The sequence below is a fragment of the Miniopterus schreibersii genome (genome assembly GCF_964146895.1).
Source record: "Miniopterus schreibersii genome assembly, chromosome: 19".
NCBI classification, from domain to species: Eukaryota; Metazoa; Chordata; class Mammalia; order Chiroptera; family Miniopteridae; genus Miniopterus; species Miniopterus schreibersii.
In genome coordinates, this window is record NC_138119.1 from 7,540,348 (window position 1) to 7,567,482 (window position 27,135).

Here is a 27,135-nt window from a genome sequence, read left to right on the forward strand (position 1 = left end):
GTTGTGATTTGACATTTCTATACAGAGCATGACCTACAATCTAAACATGGAACACGCACATGCTTCACCTTGCAAAGCAATTCCTGCAGTGAATCAGCTCAGCTCAGTGTTAAAATATACAAATTTAGGCCCGCGGCACATTTTGTTCTTGGTGTTCTCATAGGAGAAAGAAACTGAAATGTGGTGAAAACTTCGCAAGCTTTTAAGGAAACATCAACATCGGAATCTAAAACACTGCCTTTTCAGGAAGACACAAATGCGAGAGTGTCACAACCAACAGGAACTGATATTCAATGTTTGTCTTTTTAAAACATATAGGAAAGTACATAAGATTTCTGAATATCAATTTAAGTTTTTATACTTTTGAACAGTTATATTAGAGCTAAACAGATCAGCTTAGAAACAGCGATCAGTGTGCAAGAAGAAAGCTTTAAATTAAATCTAAAGTGACCACCTTTATTTAATGGTGAGTTATTGATAACTATTAATGGTAATTCCTCAGCAGTATGAATTATCTTCTGTTAACAGAAATGGAGCCTATTAAATGCTGACAATAAAGTGGCTTTTTAAGAACCAATCTTAAAATAAAACAAAGGGGGGAAAAACCATCTAACACGGAAATGTCTTTAAGGGAACATATTATCTTTTAAGGCCCCAAATATTGAGAAATAAATATTTACTTAAAATTTTGTTTCTTCCGCCATTGGTATAAACTATATATGACTTACTAAGAGTCATGAAAGAAAAAAGTATAAAATATTAGACAAAGTGAGCTATGCTGCTAACTCATCACTATTCAAAAATGTGCCCTTATGTACATCCCCTGATAATGAAATCACAAATACTGTAAGAAACAGGGACATGAGCACAGATAAAAGAATTTTTAAACAATTTTTTCCCTCTTCTAAGAAAACTCTTCTTTGAAATTTGAGTGAAATGACAAAACAGTTTGGAATATTTTTAATTTAACAACAAAACTGAAAGAAAAGCCAGAAGGAAGCTAGAGAATGAAGTCAATGGCAATAACAAAATTAGTGCTTTTTAAATACACCATCAGGCCTGAGTGGTATTCATGTTACCCCACCACTTGTTAAGAAAAGAAAAACAACCCAAAGGAGTTTGCATAATAATTTCTTTAGAGCACTTTATTTTATTCAATATGCACTAAAAAATATTTACCTCTTAGACAATTATGTCAAATAACTTTTTCTGAATCATCTGTCTGAGCTGCTTAAGCTGGATTTTTTAAAAGGCAAATGACTTGCCACAAATCTGCTGATGTCTGAAAAATATCTAATGGAAAGTCTTCTATTTTGGTCACTTTATATTCTAGTGTGTCCATACAAAAGTAGGACTAAAATTTTTAATCCAGCAAAAGAGAAGCCTGTACACAGTCTAGAACACACATCTTAGATATGAGCATCACAATGAAGGGAAGGAAAATGAAACAGAGCCAAGGTGGTTTATCTGCCTCGGGTGCTGAAATCAGGGTGTAAAGGTGGGTTTACTCCAGTAACCATTCAAGTGGGGATTGGCTCATTTTCAGGATTTACTTACAGGTCTCTTCTATGTCCTTTACGCCCCCAGTCCATGCAATGTCCCACTTGGTGGACAGATGAGTAATCTAACCCCACCGGGTTTATTTCAATATTTTGATATTTTAATAATAAGCTGCTTCTGAAGATTTTCTGAGAAGTCTGTTCTCTATTAAAATAAGATAGAACCTCAAAATATGAATGTGAACATTAGAAATAGACAGCATATATTACAAATCCATTCTTGATAGGAACATTAGTAAGAATACACATTAGCTTAAAAAACAGGCTCAGCAAATGTTGCTGATCTGCCAGAAGTTTTAGTTCACTATTTACAAATAAGACAAAGTGAAATACAGAAAATTTTACACATTTGGTAGTTGACAGATTAATGTTTGCCAATAGTGGTCTATCAGAAAACTGATATGAAGGAAGACTGGATAAGAGCCAGTTGTCACCTTCTCAATCAAATTTAAATACACAGACTAGGTAAATGGTGAAACAAACATTCTGCCTTTCATGGGAATAACTGTATGATCCAACGATCTGGCTGAGAGGCGCAATTCTGTGGAAGTGTTTTCTGGAAATGATTCCTATAATTATATGATCTGCTACTGGAAAGTTACCATATTTATTTCAGTAGACTGTTAAAGTTGATTAAATGATCATCAATGGTAACGTTTTCTAGACTCCAAGTATGAACAAAAAATAAAACTATTGTTGAGTTCTTTAAACCAATATAAAACTAAGGCCCAACAGCATCAAAATGAGAAAATAAAAAATGGAATCTGAACTTTAACTACAAAACAAGCCAGTGTGTGTGTGTGTGTGTGTGTGTGTCTGTGTGTGTGGAGGGGGGGGGCATCAAAGTTGTTTAATAGCTGTGTGCTGTGGTCCACAGAGACAATCTATCAAGCAACATGACCTTCAAGTATTTACTTGCACACCCAGTATTCTGCACCAATCAATCAATACCACATAATCATCAATATCTGCCAGCTCTAACAGTCAAAACTCTTCTCTTTAGTAACAGAAATCTTCAAAGCATTTCACTGCTGCTTCTCATTTTTACTTTCAATGGTGCAAACAGAGTTCTCTCCCCCTTTCTTGACAAGAATGTGTTTTCTGTCCATTGTTTCAATCTAATACTGTGTAAGCTATCAGCTTCTTCAAGGAGGTGCCCACTGTAGGCAGAATATTCCGGCAACACTTAAATAAAAGTGTATTCTCTTTTCTTTCTTTCTTTAAACAATTGATTTGAGTTCACATCTCTTTACTTTATATGTATTGGTCTGTCATCTGACTTTAGGCGTTTCCTGCGGGGCTGTATAAAGTCTTCATCAGAGTCCTCAGTTACCTCACCGTCATCTTCTTCCTGCTCAAACTCGGGCAAAGGTGCGAAGGTCCTGTCTGAGTAGATCTCTGTGAGTTTATCTTCAAAGTACAATGCAACTGCTTTCCCTGCCTGAGCTACTTCTGAATCAGCCTGCAAGCAAAAGATAGGAATATTCACCTATTGGTAATACATATTCCTTCACCAAGTTTGCATGGTCTGAAAAGCTTACCTTCAAATTAATCTCTTGTGTTTCTGCATAAACTTGAACAACTCTCATCATCTAAAAAGGATACCAGAGTCAAAAAAAAAAAGGGAAATTATAATCCTTTCTAAAGTTATAAAACTGCATAGGATTGGCGACAAAAGTCAGCCATACTAGGGAGAACAGGTTATAAGTGTTATGACCAGATTATAAGTGCTTTCTAAAGCTCTACAGAACATGGAACCACTTCCTTTACAAAGTTCTATTACTAAAGTTACTGTGAAACCTCAATAACTGCCTCAAATTCTGAATTACTGAGGTCAATGAATAGAAATTGGTCTGAATACATCAATCTATTTAAGAGAATATATCTGTGACATGAATAATGTAAGAAATGTTGCTTTTAAAAAACCTGCTCAACTTCCAACAAACCACTTCACCGGAACGCCATCTGTACGGCAATTTGTTAATCATAAATTATTTAACTATTACTAAAGCAGATAAAATGGAACTTCTATCTGGCAAATGTTAGCCATAGCTCATAGAAGCATATTTATTTGAAAGAATCTAAGTGGATTAGAAAATAAGAGAAACTTGGCACTGTATTAATTTAACTTGGCACAGTGCTATTAAAGCAACTAGACTTTTCACCTAGTAAGAACTTTTTAAAAGTTTTTACAAAGTCACCTGGATGCTTCCAGAGCCAGCTAGAAGTACCTTTTAAATTAGTCAGCATCATTTATTTGAGTAACAGTCATATGGCACCCGATTGTCACGAGCAATGGAGAGGAGCTAGAGCGTTGCAGCAGCCTTCCTAAAGGCTCTGCCTTCTCATCCAGTCCCACTTTCTCCTCCGGGGAGAAGGAAATGCTCCCATAACAGGAGGCGGGACTCGGCCCGAAGACACCGAGTGACTTCCCTGAGGGAGGCGTATATATCACATCTCTTTCCAAGGTGTGGCTAACAAGCCCTTATCCTCATAAAAATACACAACCAAAGTTAATGAAAGTCACATTGCTGAGATCCAAAAACAACATTATATACTCTGGGCTACTATTCAAAATGAGTCACCAGAGGTTAGTTTGTAATTTTAAGGTTCTACATTTCTATGGTCAACAAGGAAATCAAAGGACGCCGTTAAAAACGCGTTTCCTAAATGTACCCAAAGTGTAGGCTTTTATAACTGTTTCCCACAAAATATACTTCACTATAGACTACTTTCTATATTTATCTCAATCCTTAATTTGTCAGGAAGGCATATTTAATAATATTCCTAATTTGTTATATTTAAGTATATACTTCAAATTATACATAGTAAACTTTCTTCTTTGAAGCTGTGGATGAAAATTTTACTTTTGACAGAATTGAAGCACAAAAATTTTTTTTAAATCAGATTAGAAAAATTACTTGGTAGGAAAAGCAAATCCAAACAATAAAATAAGCAAACAAACAAAAACTAATAATTCAAGACTCTATAGTTTGGAAGCTAACATACTTCATTAAACCTTTCACAGTTCTTGAAGATCAAACGGACGTCAGCCACAAAGTCATCTGGGACTTGGTAGTGTTGGGAATGTTTTTTCTGAAGCTTCTTTTTCACGGTGGATAAATCCATTGGTTTCTTTATAATTTTATAGTAGTTTGGTATCTTAAAAAAACAAAAACAAATACAGCTAGGTAAGGATTCTCCCCAAATGTCAAGCTATTTATTTGAAAATCCATAGCATATTAATTTTAGGGGGAAAAATGTATTAATTACTGAGCCAGCTGCTTGCAATTTTGGGTATAGCGAATATACTTTAAATCTTTGGCTCCAATCATATCATGAAAATCAAATCATGTTCAGAATATGTGGCAGTATCCATGTTAGTGAAGGCCTCAAAGTTCTATCTTTAATAAGTAGATTTGGAAAGAAAGCAAACAGCAAGGATAGTCAGTCATACATCAGAATTGTATGATACCTGAAGAGGTTATTTTCAAATAGGAAAGGAAGAAAAACGGTTATAAAATGTACTGTCATTAGAATATTGTATCTTTTAAAGGACGTAACTTTCTATCACAAGGTACTCTGGACATAGCAATAGAGGAAGAAAGATTGTAATAACTACCCCCTCCCAATTTTTATTAACTATTTAGTGATCATGCTGGGAAGTTCTGGCCCCAACTCTTGGCCAAAAATTTGTATCCTTGGGAAATAACTGAACATAGAGAAGCTATTTCAACAGTTCATGAAAAATATTTGAAAGTCATTTTCTATTGTAAAGTCCCTGAACTTAAAGATATGACAGACTTCCTAGTATCAGATGATTACTATTTGCACAAAACTCCTTGTGTCTAGACCTTTTGTGCTTTAAACTCATTTTTTAACTTACTCAGTATACAAATCTACTATTCAATAATCTATATGCATCTGGTATTCAATAATATCTTAATTCAACAACTGATGGCTAACTTGTCAAATGTGTGTAGCACAGTATCATACCATTTATGACACACCGAGGACCTTTTATATTCCTTTTGCTATAGGACTTCAGAGCCTTTATTCCTTACAAAATTCCACTCTAAGTTAAACAAAGAGCACTGACTTGCAAAATATTCCCAGTCTTCTTAATCTTGACTTTTCATGAAAGGGAGCTTAGGAAGGCAGAGTCGGTGTAAAAGGTTCAATTTTACACACTTATTCAAATTAATACTTACATAGATTGTTTTCTCCCCAACATACTGAGCCTAGAATCATAAAACTAGAATCTTAGAAATAATTTAGTCTAATGCTCCCACTGCACACTTTAAAAAGGGCAAAAAATTATGCAATTTTCCCAGTTATAAGGATGGCTAATGGCAGAAGTAAGAGAAGAAGCTGTCTTCTGACTCTGAGGTTCAAGACTCTTTCCATTACACCTGTCATCCCTTACGTCCATCTTAAAAGTAAAACAGGACATGGAAATCAAATTCACTAAGTTCTCATCACAGCAACAAAATCTTTAAAAACAAACTCCAATTTTAACAAGCAAATCTCACATCCATTTGGCCCTACTAAAATCTCTGATTAATAAGTAATACTTAAAATGTTATTAGGTACTATGCTAAAACTTTTTACACAAGCTTCCATGTATCTCCCTTGAAAAACCCAAGGAGGGAAGAAATAGTATTAGGAAAGAAAACCTAAGCCTTGGAGAGGTTGAGGCTATTCAAGAAGCCTGAGTTTTAACACAAGGAGCCTAACTTCTTTACCAGGGTGGTACTAAGGTAAACAACTCACCGAAGCAGGGACTGGCTCCTGGAATTCAATACTTAACTCATGACAATAGAGGTAAAGCAGAAGACGTTCACATTTCTGGCCCAAAAAAAGAAGAGAAAACCCCTAATAAGTTTTTTTTGTCTAGTAAGATATTCTTGAGAATAACAACTTTATGACTATAAAGTATTATTACAACTTGAACATAAGCCTCCTACATACTAGCTCTCCAACTAAACATACACCTGAAGAAAACCCGCCTTGTTTCCCATTTAGCTTTGAAACGATCTTCTGGTTCTACTTTAAATGAACTTATCAAAGACAGAGTGCCTCTATTCTTATCTGATAACAAAGGTAATTTATCTACAATTAACTCAACTATTTATACACATGGAGAGGAACACAGAGCAATGTGGAGCATTCTGTACAACAATTATCGCTGTTGCTCCTTGTTGTAATTCCCTGCAGCAGGCTGGACATTTCTTACTATTCCCTGCCTTGAAATGATTCCACTCAGGGTCAAAATTAAATAAAAACTATCCCTGTCTTCTCAATCCAACTCTAGAATATTTTCACACAATCAGAAATAAATTGAAATGCATTTTACGTTGTTTTCATTTGCTTAAACTTCTTTCAATATTAAGCTTGTATATTCTAAACATATACCTTCTCTTTGTAGATAGTGGAAGAGGGATTTTGTTAAATATATACACTGGACTAGAACCAAACATAATTTAACCACAGAACTGTATGAAACATATTTTGTCTTTGAAGATCAGACTATGGACCACATAAGCACAAATTCAACTGAAGTGAGGAGAGGATTTTAGATTCCATTTTTAATATAATGAGAAGCTATTAGAGGATGTTAAGCAAGTAATAGCCTTGTTGACATTTTTTAGAAGAATGCTATGAACAATACAGAAAATGGACTGCAAGGGGCAAGAGTAGAGTCAGGGAGTCCAGTGAAGAGATGGCTACAGTAGTGCAGATGACAGACTATGGTGACTATCTCGGACAGCAATGATTGGGCCAAGTAAGAACACAGTATTAGAATCATTCCCGATTCTTTTCTTTCTCACCGATTTCTGGCTTGAGCAACAGAGATAAATGGTGGTACCATTTAATGATGTGAAACACGGAGGAGAAGTGCAGTTGCTATTTGCTTGTTTATCCCTTTTGCTTTTTGAAGAATGGGATTAAAAACCAGGATTTTGGTTGAGACATGTTAGGTAGGAGAAAACTGAATATAAGTGTCTAGAGCTGAGGGCTAGAGAGAAAGATTTCAGAAGTCATCAATATACCATCAGATGGGAAGGTTAAAAAATGAAAATGTATCAGGTTACATGTATATCACACTTAAAAAAATGTATAGCCAGACAACTCCAGCATTCCTAATAATACATCAACTTACTGACACTCACCCTCTGGTCCACAGGGCTTAACCCCTGGGCAGTTTTCCCCTTCTTACTGTGTTGCAAATTGTCGCAATCATACTCAACTTCTGGTTTCCCAATATCTCTGCAAAACGTACATATCCAGTCCCCACTAAAGAGGAAAACAGGCAATGAGTCCATGTAATTTTAACAAAACCCACTCTAGGGAAGCTAATTCCCTAGAGGTTAAGACTCTAATTTGTCTGGGGTTTGTTGGGGGGGGGGGGGGGGGAGCTACTCTTGTCAAATCTCGTAAAGTGAATTTGCATGATAAAAACTTCCCAAAACTTTCCCAGTCGCCATCAGTTGATTACCTTCTGGAAAGCAATAGAAAACCAGTATCTTGGCATTCAAAAGAGGTCTTCTCATAGTCCAAAGCTGATGATCAGTACTTGCAGCATAAGACCAACTCTCAGACCCCAGTAATCACAATGACCCCATATTCATGAACAAGGAAAGAATACAGGACGTGAAATTCCTCAGGGATCCTGTACTGTTCCAGCATATATTAAACATGCCAAAATAAAACAATTGTTTTTTCATGGCCAGTCAACAGCCTAGAATACACACACTCTCTCTCTGTCTCTCTCTCTCTCTCTTACACACACACACACACACACCCTACCCACAAATACAAGCCCACGCAGATACTCCCTATCTTTTAAATCTGCTCAGTCTATAGCTTGTTTACATAAAATTTTCTATCAAACCATAAACTCCACTGACTCATTCATATTCATTCTCCTCCTCTCCTTTACCATATATAAATAAATTCTAAGTCTAGAGACTATATTAATGTGTGCCAACAGTTTCGATTCCTTCCAAAGCATCTGCCTCTGAAAGCAGTAGCAAAATTCTAACGTTCCAGCAGATGTTACTATTCAAAGGACGGACAAATATAAAAAGCCTTCATTTCAAAACCAAAATGCCAATACTTTCCTTTTCTAAAAGAGTAAAGAAAAAGAATGCCCTTATTGCATCCCTGGCAAATGACTATGCCTCCTAAGATTTAGGTAAGAATTACTATTCTTCAGAAAAATATTCTGGCACTGTTGCTATATCTACCACTTTTCTAAGCCAAAAGGTTGAATTTTTCAAAAAAGGTAGCATTATTCAACTAAAATCATTGTTTCTCAGAAATTTAAGAGGAAATGTAAAATTTTTATCTATAAACAGAAAAGAAGGTGGTTTTTCCCAACACTGATTTACTGTCACTTAAAAAGAAATCTAGGTCTAAGGGTTGAGAAAGGGGGAAGGCAGAAAGAAGTATGATGCTACTATTTTATGGTTTCTGAAATCAACTTAAGTTGAAATTGTGTGAAAATAAAATGTTAAATGGAAAGAAGAAAAAGAGCTCTTCTAAAACAAACTCTACCACTTGTAGATGTAGACAGTAATCCCTGAAAATTTGTGAACTGCCTGAAGTAACTAAGTTAGTTCACTACAGAACTGTAGCTAGACTACAACTCTAACCCAGCACAGCATATCTGTTCCACTGCATTAGCTGGTTTCTCAGCTTTCCATGGGTGCTCACTCAATAATGAACATTTTAATGCTTGAAACCAGATTTAGCTGCCATGGGGGTCAAACACTCTGAGGACAGTGCTCTTTCTTTCTTTTATCCCCCAAATTATTCACTTTTAAATAAGTAATTCAGTAACTGTCTAGTCCAAAGTTAATGACTGAAAGACATTCCAACTAGATCAAAGGAAACGTCTGAGAAATCTGCACACAGTGCTTCAGGCAGGCAGTACCAGTAACTGCTTCCAGTGGTCAAGAGGAAGCTATTTCTAAAAAAATTCAAGACACTGAAGGTGTTTTTACAAGGTGTTTTTTCTTTAAAATGCCTTCTGAGAGCTTTTATATATTAAAGGAGTTTGGGTAAGATCCAGTAGAGTTGCCATAAAACTAAGTAGTATTCATAAATAAATCATAATTGTAGACCCTATTAAAATTGATGACAGATTTTAAAAATTTGACTTCAAGAGGAAATCTACTTTCTCCAACACTGTCCAGACCCTTGGCCTTTATAATTTAAGAGTTTTATCTAATTTGTTTACATTACGTATGAACTGAAGGCTAGGAAATAATCTATTTTTTATTATTAATGCACTACTTAGATCTTGGACATTTTATTGTTCAGCTATTGGTTTCTCTAGAAGGTAATACCAAAGGAACAACAGGCCCGTTTTACAGAAACACTATGTATGCATTAGTTAAGAAGGCCATCTGTCCTGAGTAGCTTTCTGGGGTTTTTTTAGCTTATAAAAGTAAACAACAGCAAAATCAATTCTTCTACTGGTACCTTGGAAAGCTAAGAAGTGTCGGAACATGACAAGTTAGATGGAAGACCTTTGGACATTTTTCACAGCACAGGAGATCGCCTCCGTTCTGGCAGACGGCACACCAGTCTTCGTTCGGATCATCGTCTTTGCTGCCGCCATCTCCTCCCATCCTTGCCGACCTGTGCATGAGGCTTCGGACTGAGGACTTTCCATTAACAAGGCTGCTGAGCCCTGACTGTTTGCAGCTTTCATTCGTATCTGTAGGCTCAGTTTTCACATGGTTTTCCAGGCCTGGTAATGCATCCAACTCACTCTCTAGATGCAGATTGGTTGAGAGAGGTGGTGTCAAACTACCCTCAGGACTGCTCAACTACAACAAAACAAGGACAAATTCTTGAAGAATCATTTAATCACTGTTTGTAGTGTGTGTGTGTGTGCATGTGTGTAAAACTTATGTCAAAATGTATACATAAAGGAATAAAATTAGCTCCAAAATTATTTAGGCATGTTAATTTATTATTGTAGGGAGCAGTCTCTGTAATACTGGTTCATTCAGATAGTAAGGAAATTAATTTAACAGATAAGCACACTGACCAGGAAGTGAACACTTCCAGGGTTAAACTTTTCCTACAGAGAATTGACTTTAGTATGTTATTTTTCACTCAAGAACCCGCTGCATAGCTTTTTGCCGTTTTGGGGGGTACTTTCCAAACTAAGTTCTGAATGAAGAGGTGACACTGCTCCAAATCCAAGGCTGAATGTGCTGATCTCTAAATCTACATATATTGCATTCAATGTATAGTAGCTCGAGCTGAAATTTCTATGTGCCAACCACAGAGATAATGAGACAGAAGCCTGGGCAGGAGGGAAAAGTCAAGATCAGAATCTCTAAACAAAGAAGAACTTGGGCCTTCTTTCATCCTGTATTATAAATTCTATAAAGTGCTCCATCTGGGAACTCTAAAATGGTTAATAATTCATAAGCTAAAGGCATTCTTCCCCCATCACAAAACTCTTTGGTTGTTCAACTTCTTTCATGTCAGCAGTCTTAATTCTGAATGTACAGGTCCAAGAAAATAGCCAAGGGTCATTTGTGGCCTGAGACTCAATGTGACTATTGAGATGATTAATAAATTCAAAATAAGGTAGAACCTGATTTAGAATCATGGCAAAAATACTGACCAGTTACAAACTAAAAGATAATTTGAAATGAATCCTTAGTATTAATTCTTTTCGGATTAATTACAGCTAACACTTTGAGACACTGAGTGAGAAAGAGAGATATCTGACTAGTACCAGGCATAAAAGTTCAAACACAAATAAATGTTTATAGAAGCACTATTCAGTCCAATACACTCAGAGATGGAAGAATCCCTGACAGACCCCAGTGGACTTTACCATGCAGGCGCTCCTCCTGCCATCCTCTGTCTTCTCTTGTTTCACAGCTCCTGAAAAGCTACATATTTCATCCTCAGTCCCAGGTTCTTGCTTGACCTTCACTTGGTCAGACTTGAAACTAAGACTTGCCTTCTCAGCAGTTCTTCCTGACGAACCACAGCTAATAAAAAACAACAAAGTCCACATATGCTGACTGTGTGGTATATATAAAACTAATGTTCATTAATGTGAAAACAACAGACAATTTATTAACTTTAAGATGATAAGGACACTTCATAATGTTGTTAAGAGGAGTATGGTATAAACTTAGCTTCCAATTCTTAAAAATGTAGACGAAACTTTCAGAAGGCCTTAAAACACATTATGGTCTGAGGCACTTACACTAAATCACGTAAGAAGTCTAGTAAACAATCATTTTCCCTTCCCTCTATAGATGTAGTTTCAATTCTTCTCTACCCCCAAACATCTGAAGCAAATAACATCAACAGTGGGTCATGAATCCTCTCAAAGGAATTGCTAATTTAGTTTTTGAGGGTGGGGTTTGGGAAAAGAGGATAACAAACAGTAAACAACCTAGAATGTCCTTATTTGAAATTAATGTAATGATACATGACTAATCAGTTCATCTAGACCATGAAGCAAAACCACTGGCAGAGAAGTGAATAACTGGTAAGACTGTATTACTTCTAAGAATGAACACTTTTTTTTCACTCAATTTATACTTTCTTCTAAAAGCACCGATTATTAATTTAATAATATAATTAAAAAGTCAAGCAAGTGTTTAAAAGGACCAGTCTTCAAAATGCATGTGCACACATACATACAAAAATTCATCATGAATCTTTCTTGCATTACACTAAATTATTTAAACTAAAGAGAAAAAATCAGTCAATATTATTGTGTTTTATCTTAAAACACACTCTCCCCCACCCACTCCCATTTCTTAGTTCTGTCCACAAAAAGGCATAAGAAACAATGAACAATTCAGTTGTAATGAGTATCCCTAGTACCTAGAAGACTGTCTCCAAGCACCATTTCCTCACTAACATGACCAGATTTCTTAAGAGAAATGGCTGATTCCAAGTCAAAGGCAGGAAATGTACAAGATGAACCTGGAACATCATTTCATAACAACAAACAAGGAAGCTGCTAGGGTTATAGCAAAAAAAAGGAAGGGCCAACTTTAAAAAGCTGTCAGGCCAAAGATAGAAAACTTTAAGCATCAATAAAAATAACACCTATAATGGTTTGGAAAATATAAAATGTTTATTTAAATATATGAGTTCATAAAGTTAAAAATAATAAAACTCACTGGTCACTCTTGGAGGGTGCTGGGAAACCAACTCAATAGGTAAATAAAGAGAATGAACTGATTCACTAAGCCTTTCCTATACCCAAATTGTTGATGAAAAAAGTTTCTCTTACAGAAATAGTTTGAAATAATAAGCAAAGAAGGAATAATACAATAATTTACATTTTTCAACCAGTAAAAAAAAAAAAAAAAAAAGACTCAGATGATCATTAATGGTTGCTATCACAAAACAAACAAAAACCAACCAGACATTATGTGCCACTCATGGAAGTACACAGCACCACTACCCTTTCCCCCAAATCGACCCTGAATCTGATCAAACCTTCTGACTTAAATACTAATACAGAGAAAACAGCAGGCAGTGCATTCAAATGACAAAATGGGGGAAACGCTGAAGAAGAAATACTTCCTCAAATACACCGATTCTGACTTCAACATACCTACTGATGGCAAAGTAGAGAGCTTATCTGAATCTGCTTCAAAGAATCCTTTTTTTAAAAAAAGGCATTTATGGAAAAATTGGGAAATCTGAACATTAAATGGGTCTCTTCTGATATTAAAGAATTATCTGTTAAATTTTTCCTAGGTGATAATAGTTCTGTGGCTACAAAATTTGTAAATCCTTATCTTTTAAATGATATATTCTGAAACAGTCACAAGTAATTAAGATGTCCAAGATTTGTTTCAAATAATCCCGACCAAGAGGGAATGAGTGAGAGTACAGAAGAATTAAGACTGGCCAAAGCCCTGGCCGGTGTGGCTCAGTCGGTTGAGCACTGGACCAGTTTGATTTCCCATCAGGGCACATGCCTGGGTTGTAGGCTCAATCCCCAGTAGGCGGCATGCAAGAGGCAGCCGATTGATATTTCTCTCTCACATTGATGTTTCTCTCTCTCTCAAATCAATAAAAACATATTTTAAAAAAAAAAGACTGGCCATAACTTGGTAATTAATTGTTGAAGCTGGGTTGTAAGTATATGAGTTCACTATATATTCTACTTTTTAAAATATGTATTTAAAATATTTCTTTAAAAAATAATAATAATAATACAGCTATTAATAATGTAATACTCACCTGCCTCGACTGCCAGTACTAGACGTACTAGGCGGTCTCACAGGGGTGTGAGAATTGGATAAACCTGAAAATAAGAAGTCAAAATGAATATCAACCCAGATAAGAATACTCAGAATTCTACCTACTAGCTACAGAATTCAAGATGATCATAATGCAATTTAGCTGTCCTGGCCCAGTAGCTCAGTTGGTTAGAACATTGTCCCCATATGCCAAGGTTGCCGGTTCGATCCCGGTCAGGGCACAGAAAAGAGTCAACCAATGAATGCATAAATACGTGGAACTACAAATCTCTCTCTCTCTCTCTCTCTCTGCCTCCCTCCCCCACTCCCTTCCTCTCTCCATCTAAATCAATCAATATATATACTTTTTAATTGTAATTTAGTAATTCTTGGAAATCAGACTTAGGCTTTGCCTTGAAGTCCAGTATGGCATTTGTAGTCATGGGCAGACCTCAACCAGTTCCTCTCAGCTGAGCAACATTTTCAGAATCCTCCTCACAGCAATACTATCTGACCAATGAAAACTAAGCAGATCAAGAGAAAGTTATTTGCCATCTTGCCCCAAGTCATCTGGGATATATGCTACTTAGATTCCTATTATTTATTCTTTCTTTTAGAGTCCTAGAATAATTACATTAAACCTCAAAACTTATACAGCGCAAAACAACGTATTAATGATGCATGTCATGCAAAACCCACATTTAAATCTGAACTATGCTTACTCTGGAAACAATGCGGTGGTCTGTTTCAGTAGGAAAAATAACAAGAGTTTATACTAGAAAAATATATTCCATAACCACTCTGCACCATCAATCTGTGGGGAACTGCTTTAATCATTCATTCATGGTAAGAAGGTCAATAAAACTGGGTTTTGGAAGAGAGCTACATCTCTGGATTTAAATGGTCACATTTTACATTTCCAATAAATTTAAGTTTTTGTTTTAAAATTACAATTTGAAAATTCACTTGCCTTTCCTCAACTCTTTTTTTAAAAAACAATTTTTCCACTTTCCATTATTTTACAAAGTGTTTTAAACTTGAGTTGAAAGCAAAGAACTCTTCAACTGATGATCTACATCATAAAATATAAGACATGGAAAGTAAATGTAACTACAAATCCAGCAAGAAACATGACTAGAGCTGGGGGTGCAGGGAGGGGTACAATGGAGTTCTGAACAGGGTACACTGCAGATATAAACCAATACTACTTCAGTTAACTGAAGAATGCCTAAAGTATTTGAAGAAAAATAATTAGAAATAGCAATCAGGAAAATATGGTATGTTATGATATTGTTAATTTTGTGTGTCAACTTGGCTAGAATACAGTACTGAGCTGTTTTTCCAAACACCAGTCTAAATGTTATGAGGGTATTTTTTAGATGTGATTAACACCTAAATCAGCAGATTTTGAGTAAAAGAGATCAACCTCCATAATGTGCATGGGCCTTATCCAATGAGCTTGAAGACCTTAAGAGAAAAGACTGGGATCACCAGAGGAAGAATTTTGCCTCTACACTCAAGGCTGCAACATCAGTTCTTCCCTGGGTCTCCAGCTGGGCAACCTGCCCTGCAGATTTCAGACCTGCCAGCCCTAACAATCACATGAGCTATTCCTTAACATCTCTCTCTCTCTCTCCCTTTACATGTACACACATCTCCCACTGATTTTATTTTTCTGAAGAACCTTGACTAATACATATACTAAGATACTTTTTGCAAAATGTTAAAGAAATGAGGCAGTACCTCAGTTGGTTTTACCTGATGATCCTGGAGAGAGCGCAGAAGGACCTGGAGAGGGATTCATGGTACTTGTAGGCTGTGGGGGTAGGTGACTGCCTGAGATGTATCTACTTAGTAGATTATCTAAACTACTTGAACCAGCATCTTCCAACTAAAGAGAAAAAAACAAAAAGATAAACTTGCTTTGATTAAACAGAGAAGTTATTAATTTCATTAGTACAATTTAAAAAATACCTCTCCTAACATCAGGGAAGCAATCAGATTAAAAGAATTTACTATGAATTAGTGATTTTGAAACAATATTGGAGTTACATTGAAGAGTGCTAGTTTTAGTACATGTAACTTTTAAAAATTCAAATATATTCTACTCTGAAAATTTCAAAAAAAAGTTTTGCCTAAATTTAAAAACCACCACCAGAAAAATATACTCGAAGTCCCTAATTAAGACAAGGTTTTAAATCTTTCATTCAACTTAAATACAAACCTGTATGGGTGGAATATCTGGCAGCGATGGAAGGTTTTCTGGATTGGTAACTGAGGGTATTAGCTCTATTGCTGTAACAGATGGGCTGGTGGGACCTCGATTTGCACTTGCCATAGTAGCTGTAGTAGGGCTGGTGGGATTGATTGTGGTGTTGTGGACTGACACAACAGGAAAGGGTCCAGCATGTCCTGGGTTTGAGTGCTGTTAGGAAAGAAGATGCTATCATTACTTAATCAGCCAAGATATCCTAATATGAATATACTTTGACAATGATTTTTAATTTAAGGAAGGATACTCAAGTTAAGAGTCTGATACCTGTGGTTGAGAAACAAAGAAGTAAGCCCTCTCAAACTTATACAGAAGAACAATAATTCCAACCTAGCCTTTTCATTTTTCTCTTCATTTCTGTGTAGTATTTAGGAAAAAACAGACTAGGCAATAATTCTCAACCTGTCAGCCTCATGATGTGATCTCCTTCAGAACAAAGATGCATTAGGTAGATGATCTGGAAGCCCCCAAGTTTTCAAACAGAATTTCCTGAAACCCAGTTTTATCTACATTCCCCTTTGACTCTTTTATCTTTTTAAAAAGTAGTTGTGTAATTGTGTATTGTATAATTGATATGGAAACAACGGATCTACAAACAGAAATACGACATCAATTCCTAACTCTAATGCGTGCGACATCATCTCAGTAATTTAGAGACGTGGATAATGATGAACAAAAATGATTATGTGTCTCATCGTGAGGGCTGTTATGAGGACCGTTTAAGATAATATAGACGGAAATCTTTGGGAAATAAATTACTATACACATATAAATCATTTGAAATATTGAAAAATTTTAAATTCTAACATTCAGGGATTTCTGTATGGACCCTAAAGTATAAGGGCACTATTCTTAGACAGCTGGTTAGTCTAATTCTGTAGCTTCCGCACTCTTCCAAAGGGTGTACCTGGCCCCCTACTAATACTTGAAGGCTTTGTAAGGGGTATGTGGATATGTGAACACTTCTAAGGAAATCAATGCCCAGATCCTTAACCTTCATATGTACTTTTTTCTAAAGAAAGCCCAATTTACCTAAGAATGTGCTGTAGTCCACAGGTTCTTTTTTCACTACTTCTTTCGCAATTCCCCTTCTCCACAAAAAAAAAAAAGAGCAAACTTCTGACCCACTCCTAATCTTATCTAGCACATTGCCCCAGGGTAACAAAGAAATAAAACAACATGAGAAACAAGCAAAGGTACAAAAGCTGTCACGTTGTTGATAAAGTGCCTGGCTCCAAAACCTGTGTAACAAATCTTTAAGTGGTTTCTGATATTTGATGAGCAACAAAAATCAAGAAAGACCTGAAAAGCTGTCAACTGATAAGATTGTTAAAAGTTTTGATAGCTCATTGTGAGACTCAGCTTTGATAACTTAGAAAGTGCTCAAAGAATTAAGGAAAATTCTTCTAATTCCCAGACACATATTTTTGTGAACATTTCCCGAGCTTCACATGAAAACAAAAAACAAAAAAATAAGCTAATAATAAAAACTGATGTGAATTCTGACTTACTCTAACAATAAGTATACAAACATATATAGTTGAAAAGAGAAAAAGACTCCATTTATCTCATAAGGAAATGTAGATCTAAAAGAATTTCACCCTTTATGTTTCCTAATAGTCTTAAAACATGTAAATAAGTATGCTGTTTAAACAACTGTATAGGAATTATTGTAATACAAATCTGGTCCAAAAAAAGGTTTTAAAGTTTAATAATAGCCTTACTGTCACTGAAAATTTAAGAATTTTTAAATTAAAACAAACTTTTTTTCCCACAGAAAAATTGCAGTAGACTGATTTATAATTTTGTCTAACATAAATACACATCTTTTTATGATAAAATGCTACAGAGAAAGTAGTAGAAGAAAGATATTCAAGTCTCAGGGGAAAAGGGAGTGTGAAATTCTGACTTTCAAAAAGGAGCTTGCCATGGTATTTCGAACACCAGTGGATTCATTTACCAGAATAAAATGTAAGGGTTTTACTTTATAATGTCAGTATTTACAATATGCCAGATATTATGTCCTTTGCAACTACTTAAACTTATAATGGAACTTTTAAATGTCAGTCTTTAAATGAGGGAACGCATATTTTTCAAAAGCCTTTCCAGAAGTACTTGGGCCAAAAAGTTGAAGGCCCACTACTCCAGGGCATTATTTGTCTACTATGGTATGTAGATTGATCTGAGAGAGTTAGTAAGGGTCTACACATTTCTGAGTACCCTCTCCTAGAAATTCTGATTCAGTGGATATGGTTCAGCATCTATTTCTGACAAGGCCTCCCAGTCATTCTGATGGTCTTTAAAGATGTCTTTAAAAGAAACATCACTCCAACTGTTATAAAATGAACCACATTATTTTATAACTAGAAATCCTATGTCGAAGTAGATTCATTTTAAAATCATGCCTCCAATACAAAGATAATCTACTATTCAGGCAAAGACTAGAAAACATGCCTCTAAATACATTTATTTTTAAGGGCAGGCATATATATATATATATATATCATAAAAAGAACAACACTAAGTAGAGAGAAGCAAGTAAAAATAAAATAAATAAAATAAAGAGCATAGTTTTGTTTTCAAAGTCCTTTTTATGTATCAAGTTCAAAATGTCACATTAAAAGAGCAGAGGGCCTGGCCAGCGTGGCTCAGCAGTTGAGCATCGACCTAGGATCCAGGAGATCTCAGTTTGATTCCCAGTCAGGGCACATGCCCAGGTTTCAGGCTCGATCCCCAGCAGGGGGTGTGCAGGAGCAGCTGATCAATGACTCTCATCACTGATGTTTCTCTCTCTCTCTCAAATCAATAAAATATATTTTTAAAAATAAATAAAAGAGCCAAGGAACAATTTCAAGAAACTATGGTTCTAATCTTGGTTTTACCATTCTCTCTTGTGACTGTTGGTAAATAAGCTCCTCTGTTACCTAGTTCTGTAAAATGAACTGGCTGGACTAGATCAGGGGTCCTCAACCCACAATATATAAAGGGTTTAATGGCACCGAAGAAGCTCTTAATTGAACACAAAATTTTAAGTCTATTCATTCCCAAAGTTATCAGTGACCCTACCCCCAGCAAGTGATTAAGAAAAAGTGTGTCTTAGTTTTAAAATGGTGTGACTCTTACAAATGTAACTCTAGGCATACTTGTCTTTGGAGGTGTGGCTGCATCATGGAGTACTGAGGGCCGCTGTGCCTGGGCACCCCTGGTATTCGGGCAGCATTCTGAGCCAATCTCATCTGATGGGCTTGGAAAGCTCCACAATTCATGTTGTTTCTTTGCATTGTTTGCACACTGATCAATCTTGGAGGCTACAAAGGGTAGAAATTGCATTTATAAAATAATATCTTTTATAAATTTATTTCTAATCATAAAATGTTACAGGTACAGTCAGGATACAGAAAGGCACAAAGTAAAAGGTATGAGTCATTCTCCTCATCTCTAGCCCCAAACCCCTTCTCTCAGTACATGTGTGTATTTAAAACATTAACTTATCCAGCCCAGAATTAACAGCTCTGATTTGGATGAGGGAAGGGAGAACAGGCGAGGGACAGGGATGGGAATGATTTGAACACATGCTTTAAGAATATATCAGATATTTGGCAAAAATAATCTGGCTCTTTGGCCCAAAATCACATGTGCAAAATAAAAAAGATCTGGTATGGAGAAATAAAAACTTGTGTACTAGTGAATTAATTTTGTTTCCCATATTATTTACTTACTGCCCTTCCTCACACTTTCCCAAATCCCTGCAATACCCGGAACAAATATTTAAACTCTGACCTTCTAGCTCTTTCCCTGCTAGTCACAGTGAAATGTTTAACTCATCTATAGAGGACAGAGTGCAGTCTTGAGGTCCTCACAATTTACATCAGCCATGTAGCGATGTAACGCTCACCTGCTGCTGTAACATCTGCGGGGCCGCCTGGCGCGGGTGCTGCTGCGTCGCGGCTGTCGTCGTGGGCACAGGAGCCGGCGGCTGCTGCATCCTCATCTGCTGCAGCTGCTGGTGCTTCTGTGCGTACACTTGCTGTTGCATGTGCTGGAGCCGAAGCTGCGCCAAGTTAATCTGTCCCGGAGTTTTACTAATGTGGTTTGTCCCTGGAGGAACTTGCCCAACTACAACATTAGGAGTATACCCAGGAGCTGGTTTACTCTCTATTACTAGATTACCTAAAGGATTTAAAAAATGAGAGTAATTTGCATATAATCAAATAAATTATCTACTTTGTGGATTAATCACTATCTTTTCCTCTTTCCTCTGACAACTCTCAGCAGTCAAAGCTTCCAACAGTACAGAAGGGATGGGAGCTAGGTTTCAAGATGATAAAGATCAGAAACCTAACATAGTCCAAAGTCAAATAATCGACTTGTGATTATTCAGAATATATTATCTGCCCTTATGCTTTATTTACATAGATGTACAGAAAATTAAAGAGCTGAAAGAGATGTTATTAGAGGAGGTCGATCTAGTTAGTCTAAATCAATTCTCCTCTGACAAGATTCAAGAATAATCAAGATTACTATTGCTGATTCCACCTGCCTTTGAATTTCCAAAATGTACAGGGCACAGTACTGCATTGCTACAAAACTGTCTTCTATAGAAATATTGAATGTTTTAAACCACTAATGTCCTTAGAAATGGCAATTTTCCTTACTTCTCATAGAGTCCATTACTTTCTAAAAATAGAAGGCAAATTTTAGGAAAGTTTGATCTAAGGTGGAGTTGGCAAACATTTCCTATAACAAGCCAGATATTTTAGGCTTCATAAGAACGGTGATATATTATTTGTTTTTACAACCCTTTAAAATGTAAAAAACAAACTTAGCTACCATACCACACAAAAACAGTTTGCTGGTGCCTGATCTAAGGCTATAGCCAAATCTGAATATAAACAAAGATTACTTTTTTATAGAAGGCCATCTACCTCTGCTTTGACAGCTTCCAATGGTAAGGATTTGACTATTTTAAAAGTAAGTTTACTCAGTCTGTACACAGCTCTAATTATTGGAAAAGTGTTTTGGGTTTTGCCTTGTTTTAAACTGAGATATTGATCTGTCCCTCTGTAACTTTCACCTATGTTTCTGAGGTCCACACTGTGGAGTAACAAAACCAAAGTCCATTTCTCTTCCATGTGAAAAGAGTTACTCTTATCTTTCAAACATTCCTCAGGACCCAACTTTCAGACACATCAGCATCCAGGACATCCTCTTCTACAGGAAAATTTGGTACAATTAATATACAAACTACTAAGCATCTAACAAATTCTTTCAGAGAATGAAGACCCATTTGCTAAGTTTCAATATGAAACAGTCAATGTCAATTTAAAAGATGTGGGGAAATGTTAAAAACGACACACATTTTTAAAACCTATACAGGAGACTCAACATTCTTAAAGATGTAATGAACACAGTTTAAGTGAGTTTCCAATGAAAAGCATATTTTCCAAGAAGTTTATGTGTTACAGTGACGTTAAAAAACTTTCAGTATCTAAAATTTGCTTTAGATGCTTCCTCCTAATTCAGTATTCCAAGTTAGATTCATAAAACTAATTATTTCTCACCTAAATTGACTACATTCTTTGCCCAGAAGGTGGGATCACAATGGAACCGTATTGCTCCATTAGCAGCAGGGACAGGATCACAACGAGCTTTCAAAATATGGCGCAATTGAAAAGTAATCTTGAAGGAAAAAAAATTCACATTAGTCTTAATATTAAATATCACTTGAAAAAACATATAAGATAAAGACATAAAAACTCATGTAGCCCCACAGTGTCAGTCTCAAATGAAACAGTATCAGTGTGTAGAAGACTACCTATATTAGCAATCAAATGCACATGCTTGCATTTCTGCCGTTTCTGATGATAAACTGCATTACAATATAAGGTATCTTCAAAACAGAATACTGTATGATTCCACTTATATGAAATTCAAGAGAAGACAGAAATCAGACTAATAGATGCCTAGGGTCGGGGGTAGAGGGGAACAAGGAAACTTTAGTGGGTGATGGAGATTTTCTATATCTTAATGTGGTGGTGAATACATTTGCCAAAATCAAAAATCTACATTTGAAACAGGTTCAGTTCCCTGAATGTACAATAAAGTTGACTGAAGGAAAATGAAGACGCTGTGTGTCTCACCAGTCTCTTGCTGTACAGCAGGGCTGTGCTGCTGCCACTCGCAATTGCCCAGTTTGTAAAGTTCATAACATGCTTCACCTGCCGGGAGAGGCCTGAGATGTCATTCTGCTGCTGTATTAACTTCATCTGTCTTTCTTTTGTAACATTCTGAAACAGAACAAGAGAGGAGGTTCACCGAAGAATTCTATATAAAAAGTACCAAGACATTATTTCTACTTATAATGAACACAATACCTATATTTCTTTTTTTAAATGTTAACAAGCTCCTGATTATTCAATGAGTCTATGATAAAAAGAAAAGACACTCACAGAAGTGGGTCTAAAACTTAATTCTCTAGAGAAATTGTTACTTATATATCTCTTTTATCCTTCAAAAGATGATATGTCTTTGCTAAATATAGTGTCTTTTTCTATTAGGCTAATCCGTAAATTTTCAACCGGTGTGCCACAGTTGAAAACTGATGTGCCATGAGAATTTTTAAAACATGCGATACCTGACTATTTAGTCAGGGGCACTGACCTCTTTTCCCTTAGGCTGTCAAATAAAAAAATAACAACAGCCAACACAACAGCCATGCGGCGTGATCAATCACAATTATATATATATCTTTTTGGTCATATCAGTAAAAAATGTATTTTCTGATGTGCTGCAGAATTTTAGTAATTAGTATATGTGCCATAGCTGAAAAAGGTTGAAAATCACTGGGCTAATACATTACACGAAGTCTATAGCATAATGAGTTGACCTTTAGAAATAATATTACATAATCTTAACTTACTATACTTTTCAGGCCAAAGAAAACTTTCTGTTACCAGTGCCACCTACTGGTATGGCATGAAGCTGATGTTCAAATCTCTTCTCTTAAAATACTCAGACAAAACGAGAAGGATGAATTCCACAGCTCTAAGAGCAGAGGTTAGGGAAAGTTTTGATCTGACGAAAGTTCATAAACAGTGAGTGAGTAGTGAGGATTGAAGGAAAGACTAATTTGGAAGAAATGCTGCAAAGGAAAAATAAACTGCTTTTTGGGAATAAAACTCCCAGGTGATATCCCATGTACTCTGACATTCAGCACACCAAACAACCTATCTACTTCGCTATTAACCATTTTTTTTTACAAAAAATGACTCAACTTGGTTAACTGGACAATTTTTCCCCCTAAGAAAACAAGTTGCTCATTTTATAATGTAAATCAATGAATAACAGTATTTAGCTGAAAGAAGTCCGACAATTTCCCTGGAAATCATCCCTCTTATAAAACTTAGGAAAACCTCTATTTTACAAAGTTTGGGAACATATTACACTAGAAAACATCTTCTGTTTAAATTATCAGCGTGTTAGGAATGTGTAGCAGATTAGCATTAAGTATTTATGTATATTTTAGCATTAAGAGGTACCTTCTCATTCCAAAGTTCTTAAAATGGTTTAAAAACATTATTTTAGACCTATACTTAAAATGTATTTACAGTAAGTTAAAAGATATCAAAAATCACTGCACGCTCAGTGCTCTCTCTAGTTATGTGGTCCTTTTGGAAACAAAAATTTATCAGGGTTAAGTGCAACTGGCTGGATGTGTAACAGGAAAGAGACCATCAACTCTAACAAGATGTGTTAGAGTACTTTTGTCAATGTATTTCAATGGAAAGATGAAATTCAGAAATAACACTATGCTGACATAATTTCTTTCATTTGGATGTAATTATGTGTCTAATATTTCTAAGTGCTCTACGAGGAAATTGAACAAAGAAAATCTACTATGGAAAATTTGAGGTTAATAGTAATGAAGTTATTAAGCAATCAAAAATACGTAGCTTAAACTGTTACTACTCAATAGTACAGAAAATATAACCCCGTATCAACTAAGCCTACTTAAGAGCACAAAATTTTGAGAACCAATGAACTGTGGTCAGTAGAGATGAGTCTTTGATTAAAGCTTAATTTGGGTTTCACAAATTGAATTCGAATCTAGAAATTTACATCTACATATTAATCTCAAATTTGTAAAACAAAGACCTAATATAGCAGAACTAAAGTTTAAAGTTTACAAATTTCAAAATGAGCAGCACTTTTTGCAAAACTATGGAATATTTTTCAAATAAAGTGAAACACACAAATGACTCAAGTAGACTCCCAACATACATTCATATGAATGTAAAAGTTAAATTGAGAATCTGGGGGGGGAGGGCACAATGTGATGGGTTAGCCTTGTCTTCACTTACATCACATTTTAGTAATCATTCTTTCATTCCTAAGACAACACTCTCTTCTAAATTACAGAGCTAAAATCAGTGGTATTAAATTGTGGTGCAAAGTAACTAACTCAAAAAAAGGTCTATTTTCCAATAGAACATTAAAAAAAAAAATTTTTTTTTAGTTTACTTCCGTATCCCCCAACCAATCTAAAAGACCTTTCAATAAACATTAAAAAACAGCTAAAGAGCAACAGAAGCAGTTTTTGTTTGATTTTGGTTTTGAACCATACCTCTAGCTGCTGTAAGAGAGATTTTCCTTTCTTATTAATTTCATTGATAAGGGTGAAAATGGCCACTTTTATTTCCTGTTCTACTCGTTTGTTAGTCTCATTTACTTCTTTTATCCTGAATAAGAGAAATGCATCATTAGGTTATCAATTTATCTCTAAATCATCAACTGTTACAGAAATTCATCCAACTGGGCACTTAACCGAGCGATTAAAATGAAACCTTTGTCAAAATGTACTACTTATGTTTCAGCAGACCTGACCATTCAATTTGGTCCAAAAGAGTGATGTATATGGACAAAGAATGGATTAAATATTCAGTCATTTTAAATTAAATTCAAAAAGGCCAGTTTATGAATCTATCTAGATGGTAATCTCCTTTAGTTCCTATGACGTGTATGTGACATACAAATTCCTGACATCAGTGGTTGCTGGTTAGTACCAAACCTGGCACACTGGCTCTATTTCCTCTAAATGCTTTTCAAGAACAATGTGCAAAAAAACAATGTTGCAACCAATAATTATCTTTCCAAATAGTAGGAGTTAAGCTCAGAAGCATTAATTTTCACTTATAACTTAATCACTTCAAATATGGGTTCTAATACACTCCCCTTTCACAGATCTTCTCAAAATGGTTTCTTACTATATACAGTTAAAAGCATTAAGTATTTTCAATCCATTCTTTTAACATAGCTGTCAGATGTTCTAGAAACAGGTATAAGCTCCCATTGTGGTTAGAAAAGTTTTGGTTCATATTTTATAAATAAAATAAAAAGGGGGAAATCCCACCAATAAATATAAGTAAAATGTTAAACAACCATAAGAAGGAAGCATTTAACTTTTATAAACTCTACTTCTATACAAACTATAACCCACATTTTCAACTTCTACATTGACCTTCATTTGCCAAATTCAAATTTGAATAACTTTAATACACTTAATCACAATAGCATAGTTTTCCCTCCTTTGTCTGTCTATCAGTGCTTGTTTGGGCACTTACTTAAAAATTTTATTCAATTCTGTCCTTAAAGTCAGTGGAAAACTTTTTGTTTTTAATGGGAGTATTGATTACTAATGATAAGACATATGGGACTCAAACTTAAAATGATTTTGCCAAAGATTAAAATCATTAAGCATGCTGAAAGCAGAGAGCAGTCAGCCATAGTCAGACTCTCATTGGATTTAAGCATGTATACTATATGTTCAATTGTGAAGGAAGAAAAAAATGAATGTACATTAAAAAAATGGAGACAGGTCATCAAAAAACATGTCTAAATGGAGAAGCATCATTAATAGCTTTTTTTAAAAGGTTTTTGAAGATGAAATCATCAATCTCCCCAACCCTTTCCAATCTTATAAAACATAAACTTCTTGTTCTACTTCTCTACACAGATTCAGAAACATATATACAAAATATGTACAAAAATTCAAAATATGTACAAAACATATAGACAAAAATATGAGACTGCCATGTGAATCAACTCACTATCCTTTCTCTGAAAAGGACATCCATCTGTAACTTATGAGAAGACAGTTATCATCTCCAACATAACCCACAACACATCAGCATATCCAAAACATCCTGACATATCCATACGAACTAACCATCCATGATTAGTGTGTGTTTGTATTTACATATAACTGCAAATTCTAAAGATGAGAATTCTACCACCTAGTTAACTATTTTCTAACATACAATGTATCATTCATTCATTCACTCATCTGTTTAATAATTTTTCAGTATCTACTAGGTGCTGTTTTAAATAATCATAAATTAATTTTAATATTCTGAAAGTACCTAAAAGTTCTACATCTGTGACTGAAGAATAAACACCTACCAATCCTATTCATAAATCCAGGAATATATGAGTTTTCATTATGCCAGCTCCAAGTGTTAGTCTTCCTACATTAAGGGCCCTCATTTTGTTAATCTATTCACTTATGAAGCTTAGTCCCACTTGCCTATCAATAAATTTGGTTTATTCAGAAATAAACCAAAATAGAAATTTTTAATACTGATGGTATTACTGATAAATAGCAACAGTTAAAATGTGCGAGTTTACTCTGTGCCAGAAATTGTGCTATATATTCATTTTATACTACTACTACTAAGAGAAGTACTGTCTTTAATGATTGTTTTACAGATGATAAAATAAATTTGTCCACCCCTCTTCATATTCTCTCTCCTGTGTGTTCCACAGTCTCTAGTTAAATTTTATAATTCAGCCCTGGCCTGGCCGGATGGCTCTGCTGTTTGGAGCATTGTCCCGTATACGAAAAGGTTGAGAGTTCGAATTCCCGGTCAGGGTACATACCAAGGTGCCGGTTAAATCCCTGGTAGGGGCGCATAAGGGAGGCAACCAATTGATGTTTCTCTCTCACATGACTCTTCTCTCTCCCCCTCTCCTACCTATCTCTCCCCCCACTCTC

The 27,135-nt window shown here is 35.5% G+C and overlaps 1 protein-coding gene across 3 annotated transcripts in view; it reads right to left on the minus strand.

Annotated features, from left to right (window-relative positions):
• Positions 1-1,121: 1,121 nt before the first annotated feature.
• TRIM33 (tripartite motif containing 33) overlaps positions 1,122-27,135 on the minus strand; it is a 48,817-nt gene continuing 22,803 nt past the window's right edge. Inside the window, exons 6-20 of one of the 3 annotated variants that reach the window (XM_081121619.1) lie at positions 24,709-24,823; positions 22,226-22,372; positions 21,647-21,764; positions 19,981-20,255; positions 19,229-19,393; positions 16,038-16,238; positions 15,572-15,704; positions 13,815-13,878; positions 11,428-11,587; positions 10,050-10,399; positions 7,733-7,856; positions 6,333-6,407; positions 4,569-4,721; positions 3,101-3,151; positions 1,128-3,021 (exon numbers count right to left, since the gene is read on the minus strand). In XM_081121619.1, the coding sequence (XP_080977745.1) occupies positions 2,809-3,021; positions 3,101-3,151; positions 4,569-4,721; positions 6,333-6,407; positions 7,733-7,856; positions 10,050-10,399; positions 11,428-11,587; positions 13,815-13,878; positions 15,572-15,704; positions 16,038-16,238; positions 19,229-19,393; positions 19,981-20,255; positions 21,647-21,764; positions 22,226-22,372; positions 24,709-24,823 (2,344 nt within the window). In that variant the 3' untranslated portion in view covers positions 1,128-2,808. Of the gene's footprint in view, positions 3,022-3,100; positions 3,152-4,568; positions 4,722-6,332; positions 6,408-7,732; positions 7,857-10,049; positions 10,400-11,427; positions 11,588-13,814; positions 13,879-15,571; positions 15,705-16,037; positions 16,239-19,228; positions 19,394-19,980; positions 20,256-21,646; positions 21,765-22,225; positions 22,373-24,708; positions 24,824-27,135 lie in introns of all 3 variants that reach the window. The other 2 variants (XM_081121620.1, XM_081121621.1) reach the window with 2 other exon arrangements.